Here is a 6,865-nt window from a genome sequence, read left to right on the forward strand (position 1 = left end):
GCCGGTGACGATGAAGGTGCTTGTTTGGTAGTATAATTTTTTACAGTAATTTTTAGTTAAAAATATATTAAAATAATTTTTTTATTTTTTTTAAAATTTATTCTTATTACATCAAAATATCTAAAAAAATAAATTAAAACTAAGAGAAATAAAAACTAGCGGGCCGCTTCTGAAAAGTATCATGAGGTATCAAAATTATGAACGATTTGCTGTCCATCCAAGGCCTCACTCTTCAGTGATTTTTTAACTTGATCATGTTGCATCTTCGAACATTTCTAAAGTAATAAGCAGGAGCTCCTCAATTTGAAAATTTGGCATGGTCTTCACGCTCCTAAAAGTCGCCCAGTTGAGCTCAAATCAACAATTCACCATGACCTTTACGAGGTGAATCTTGACCCATCCACGACAAATCAAATTATTACTATAAAAGAAAAGAATTTGGCCCCTGCTTTATGGAAAATTAAGGAAAGGTGGAGCTTTGCGCCACACGTGCCAAAATTCTATCCCAGGGCTTACGCTTTTTCAAGAGATCCAGGAATGCTATGGATCCAGGTATCTGCCATAGATTAAAGCATTGCTAAACTGCCAATGCTTTCAGCTTTATGGACAAAAGTGCTCTACCTCTTTCGCAGTTTCTTACAGAAGGAAAATCATTCCATGTGACATGCAGATCTACCACCGTAAATGACGGAAAGGCAGAGCATGATTTCCATGATAGAATCTCCTACTCGTCAAGAACATCAACTACAATCCGCTAATAACCTGCTTTACAATGCACTAAGTTGAGACTACTGAGGTTTCTGAACAAGGCAACATTCTACATCCTCCAGACATAGTCAAGTGAAGCTCAAGTGGAAGATACAGAGAAAGATGTTATTATTAGTCTGGTTATTTCCTCAGCAAACCTGTCTGCCGAACATATGCCAGCCATCAACTGCTGCAGCGGATAACTTGTTTGATTCATTACTTTTCTCAGCAAATTCATTGGTTAAATGTGCCAGACAATGCCAGTAGCTGTGTTGTCTCCGTGTGTATCTTCAGCACCAGCCATCTCCTATAATAAAAATTGATCCGTAAACAAACAGAATTTTATACAAGTAATGAAGCAAAACAAGTGAAAAGGAGCAATAGCGTGCTGCAGCAGTGACTGATAAGAAGTCAAAACTTAAGGTTAATCTCCAGAATGTTACAACCATCTAAAAGTCATGCTTACTTTTCATCAAAATGTTTTTAATTTTTGAAAGGGAGAGCTTTAAGGCCGATTCATACTCTTGGCAAATGATGAGTAATCCCAACTTCAGTGAGAGTGCATATTTTCCAATGAAAGACATGCATTCACACAAACAATACATGTATTTCCACCCAAGTGTTCCAGACTCCAGAGACTTGCTACTCCCAGAAGACGAGATGCCTATCTCCTACAATTTTTTTCTGCAAAACTTCTTGGTTTTCAGACATTCTCTCCTCTCATGAACAAATTCAAATATTTAATATTGCTGGTAACTTAGGCATGTGCATTGGCACATGTTTAATTCGGTTCACTGGAAATTTTTAAGATTTTAAAAATACATTTATTAACTATCCAAGCATTACTATTTTGTAAAATAAACAAGGGCATGCATGGATATACCTATGAGTTCTTTTCTTTATTTATTTAGAAAAGGCATTGAGTTATTTAGCATCACCATGATGCACTTCTTGTTTTATTAAAAAAAAAAAGAAGAAAGTAGTAAATTAAAAATATTTGCAAAAAAGGTAAAGTGAAAATTAAAAAAAAAAAAAAAAAAAAAAAAAAAAAAAAAACAATAGCAGCAATAATAAAAGAAGAAATGGCATCAAAACACAAGGGGTGGAAAAATAATGCTTTAGAATGAGAAGGAATTTGATCCATGCCTCCTATTTCTGATGGGAAAGTAAGGTAAGACATCTGAATAAAAGAACAGGTTTGACCAATTATGAAATATTTCTTTATTCAGAATTAGAAGAATAAACATAAGGGAATTTGAAGAGAAAAAAAGACGTGTATTTTACTCTAATCAAATGTTTCCATATAGTTAGTACTTTTTATATATAGATATGGATACTTCGATTATATTTGTCCTAAATCTGCTAACCAGTTCTAAATAAATCAAGCTCTACCAAGAGAGAATATGAAAAGGACATTTCCAATTCAGTTGGAAAATTTCACGAGGCTGCTAATATTTACCAAGAAATCATATGAAGAAGACGTTCCTAGTACAGTACATGTTTACCTGAGTTTCATACCAGATCAACTTCAATATTGAAGAAAAAGAGTTGCATCTTCCTCATCTTGGAATAGAGGTGGAGTTTTAAAAGGAACAGATATAGAGTAGTTGAGCTGGTAATTCACAAGAATCGGACCAAAAATGTTGAACTTGGGAGCACTGCCATAAGCAGCTTCTGCATCTGAACACCTCTTGAAAATTACTCTGGCACGATTGGTATCCCTATCAACTTCTGTCTCGGATTCTTTTAGAGGTCCAAAGCGTCTGAACATCTTATTTAGGCTTATTTCTGAAGGAACAGAATCCACCACAGGGAAATGCATTACAAGTTCTGCCGGAGCCTTCTCATCTACATAACCAGCCGGTTTCTGAGCCGATACATCATAATTGCTATCAGAATATTGTTTCCTAGAGTTTGACCTACCGCTGGCTTTATCCAGAACAACAGGCACAAAAAGATTATCCCTTTTCCTACTCTTACGTGGCGGTTGCTCTTCAGAACCATTTTGAATAACCCGGTCTGTCCAATAAGTGTCATTCATATCCTCGAATTCAAATGTTTCAGGAAAACCACCAGAAGAATGGGATGTTTTTCTCTTACCAGATACTTTATCATGCTGGTCCATGACCACTGAGTTCCTGAAATCAGAGAAGAAACTAATGATGATGTTCAAGAAACCATATCCTTTCAAGGGATCTTGTGCTGTCAAGTGAAGTTGTGATAGCAGATCATCCAGTGATGAGTATTCTGTTGGAACAATTATTCTCTTTATCTCAGCATCCTCAGAATGCAAAATCGAAGCATCAGATCCATCTCCAACAAGCCCATCACTGCTTCCATCTACCTTAGGGCTATTACACTTCAGGATAGAAGGAGACCCAGTCATTTGGCTAGCAACTCTTTGGATGCATTCTCCAATCTTGAAGGAGGGCTTCAATGCGGTTGAAGACACTTTTGCGAAAGATATAGTCTTCCTCCGTCCTGTAATGGATGCATCATCAGCAAAGGTATCGGAGCCTTTTCTTTTCTTGCCAGAAGGGGAAACTAGCATACTGTTTGCTTTCCCATCAGACCCAATTTCATCATCCACAGAATCCCACGAGTCACTTATCAAATCAGACAAGTTTCTCTCCTTTTTCCTGGGATAGATGCTATCCTTCAGATTATGTTTGCGTTTGTGAGAAGAGCCTCTTTGAGTTTGCAAAATCTCCTCACCTGATGAAATTTGCCCATGATCCTCATAAACAGTAGATGTGTGATCAACCGATCCATCCTCAAATTGTAAAGCATCTGACTTCTCCAACAACCCTCCACAAAACTGATATTCAGGCAGTTCAGAGTAACCTTTTAAACGATAGAAGGCCAGCAACTGCGACTTTGCAATCACAAACTCCAATCTATTAGCCCCACCAGCAGGAGATTGTGCTAATGCTTTCATATAATCCACTAATTTATCCGGTTGAAACAAATCAGCACTCATATCTTTGTCAACACCATCTCTTGTACTTGCCTCTGGCCGGATTCCAGTATTTTCAACTACCTGACATTTGATTTCATCGTAGGCATCCTTTGACAGACATGAGCAAGCCAGACCCAGCTCCACTCGTCTGGAAACTTCTTCCAGAGCACAATCAACAGCATTCTGAAATACTTCCGAATTGCTCTGCTTCTCAACCTGAGAGAAGTGTGACCTGAAAGGCTTTAGCAGAGATGATTCATTCCATGCAAATGTTCGGTCCCCAAAATATGCTACTAAATAGCAGTCCTTCTTATGATACCTCATTGCTTTCTCGGAGGCATCTGATGGATCAAATATCTGTCCAGGCCACCAAGGATGACTCCTTACCTTACCCCAGACCAAATCTGATACAGAAAACTCACCTTCATTATCTGGCGGCAGCAGATAACAAGCCTGATCTTCTTTCTCTGGCTTTAACACTGACAATTTAGAAGATTTCTCCTCCATGGTGTTCAGCTGTTCAGTGTCAGTATCCTGTTCTTCAACTTCCATTTCTTGCCCTTGTAAATCAACCTGTTCAGCATCAAGAACATGTAATTCATTTGTCATTTCTTGCCCTGCATTTGAAACAATCTCAAAAGGACCACGAGATGCGCCCTCATCCAAACCGTCCTCGACCTTTAATTGCTGATCGCTTTCAGCAAGCTCCTTGAGTTCAGTTTTGGAATTCAAAGCCTCCTCGTTGCTTGCGGTAACATCTTCCCCCACATCCATGAGCTGGCTATCTGTTTCTGTGCACATGGATGCTGTTTCGGCATGTGAGTTCTGTTCTTCTAGGTTTTTCTTCTCCCCTCCAAGTTCTTTAGCACGAGTAGCCTGTTCTTGAACTTCCATCAGTTGTTCTTTGATTGAATCAACATGAGCAGGATCACCGGGTGCACTTTCGTCTGAACCTTCTTCAGGCTTCAACTGTTGATCTTTTACAGAAGGATCTGGAACTTCAGTATGAGAGGTCAAAACCTCATCGTTGTGTGTCAAAGCCGTTTCAACATCCATTTCCATCCCTCCACATGTTGTCTTAGTCCTTATTTCAGTGCTTCCATTAATGGTCTCAACTTTCTGCTGTTGGCAAGCTGTTATTACTTGCTCTTTCTGTAGATCAGCTTCTTCAGCGTTATTAACTATGCATGCAGTTATTGCTTTTTTATTCTTTTCAGGATTCATAAGCAGATTGTTTTCCTTTGCTACAACTACAGCTCCAACAACTACTTGAGCTGGTTGATGCGAAGATTGTGAATCTGCACATGCATTATAGCCATTTTCAGTGCTCCCATTGGCCGTCTCAGATGTTCCCTGCAGTTCTTCCACTGAAAAACAAAAACTTTCACTAAAAGCATCAGTGCCCATACCTTCATTGTTAGGACATGTTATATTTTTGTCGTCAGTTGATGAAACCCTCCCTTCAATGGCAAGTTGTGTTTGTTTATCCAACAATTCCGAGTCTGGGTTGGCAAAGCTGTCCTTTTCTGTTAAAACTGGTGAACTCTCAGAAGTTGAGATAATCCCCTCTAAATCACCAGCAAGTTCTCCCTTCAAAGCATCACTCCTAGTTGCTTCAACCTTGGGGTCTAAACCTTCATTATTGGCCATCACCACAACTTCCTCAACAACTTTGGTCTCTACATTCATATCTTCCACAGTTGGAGAAGTTACAACTGCAGTTTCCGTACCAGAATTCCACGCTTCATCATGCAAAACAAGCACCTCTTGCGTCACTGAATCCTGAAGTGCATTGTTCACATTGCCATCCTTTTCCTCGGCCCTACCCGCAGCTTCCTCAACCAATTCACATTTCTCTATAACATGGCTTTCACCTACTGGAGAACCTACTGCCATGGAAGGACCTCCTGCTCCACTTTCAGCTCTTTGATCCTGAGATTCATTCTCTGACAGCCCAGCTACTCGAGAACTCACTTTCTGACCAGCATCAATCTCAACTCCCTCAACACCCTCCTCTACCAATTCCCTTTTCAAACTCTCCTCATCCGTAACGATAGTTGCTTCTTCTACCATAGCTTGGGCTTCCGCACCAATCCCACTTACAATTCTCACACACTGAGCATCGGCATCAGTATCTGCATCCTCGACTTCAGATAAATTCTTACCACCATCTCCGCCAACCTCCATCTCTTCCTCTCCAACCTCTACCGGTTTACCTTTTCCTTTAGATTCTGCAAACTCCTGAACTTCCTGTGAAATATCATCACCATGTCCACTGATCTGCCTCTCCTTCTCCCCGCCCTCAGCTGGTTTCCCTTCTTCTTCAGATTCTGCAACCTTAGAAGACTCAACTTCTGAGTTTGATGCCTCAACACCAGAACCCCTATTCTCATGCGTCCCTGAATCACCAACTACACCACCAACATCTGAATGTTGCGCATCTCCCTCAGCATGACCACAAGCAGCAGTTTCCTTTCTCTCTCCCCCTCCACCTCCATCACCCAAATTGCCTGTGCACCCACCATCGACATCCTCGCTTGAAGACCCCCTGACCATTACTTCATCTCTATTACAAGATCCACCTTCCTTTGCCGCCACATCATCCCTTGAAGAACCCTCAACATTACCCTTACCCAGACCGTCAGCCTGCTCACTGGCTACGGCGTCGACAACAACTGGGGTCGTTGCTTTTGTGGATTTCTCACTATCTGCATGTTCACTAGTCGATAATTCCGTAACATTACTTGCCAAATCATTCTCATTCTTGCATTCATCCATTTAAAACAGTATTTGGGTCGTTTTCAAGATCCGAAAAGGAAGCCTTTTCACTATAAGAAACGAAAATTTTAAACAAAAATATTAAGAAAGTGATAAACCCTAGCCAAAAAATAGTCCACAATTCTGTCAAAAAAAATAGTAAATCAAGTGATGTACTTATTAGAAAAAAATATTAAAGAACAACAATTTAGATTGCTATGTTAATAAAAAGAGTGATTTTTTAAAGATTACGTGTTTACCTCGTTAGATCTTGTAAGAAGTGGAAGCCAGGGGATTGCGGGGTTTTTTCTTTTTTGAGTTTTTAGAGAGAGAAAGAGAGAAGATAAAGGCAGTGTTTGGGCATGAGAATAACCTAGGCGTCCTCTTAAGTGATCTGTAAAC

At 39.8% G+C, this 6,865-nt stretch overlaps 1 protein-coding gene across 2 annotated transcripts; it reads right to left on the reverse strand.

The window, feature by feature from the left end:
* Window positions 1-503: 503 nt before the first annotated feature.
* LOC105127429 (uncharacterized) lies at window positions 504-6,865 on the reverse strand. Of its 2 annotated transcripts, XM_011028710.1 has the most exons (4): window positions 6,724-6,865; window positions 5,116-6,534; window positions 2,253-5,004; window positions 504-1,054 (listed from the first exon to the last, which is right to left on the reverse strand). In XM_011028710.1, the coding sequence occupies exons 2-3, from the start codon at window positions 6,482-6,484 to the stop codon at window positions 2,276-2,278; spliced, it is 4,098 nt and encodes a 1,365-aa protein (XP_011027012.1). In that variant the 5' UTR covers window positions 6,485-6,534; window positions 6,724-6,865; the 3' UTR covers window positions 504-1,054; window positions 2,253-2,275. The 2 variants fall into 2 exon arrangements, with proteins under 2 accessions (XP_011027012.1, XP_011027011.1); XM_011028709.1 differs by having other exon boundaries at window positions 2,253-6,534.

Source organism: Populus euphratica, unplaced genomic scaffold, assembly GCF_000495115.2.
Source record: "Populus euphratica unplaced genomic scaffold, PopEup_1.0 scaffold13.1, whole genome shotgun sequence".
NCBI lineage: Eukaryota > Viridiplantae > Streptophyta > Magnoliopsida > Malpighiales > Salicaceae > Populus > Populus euphratica.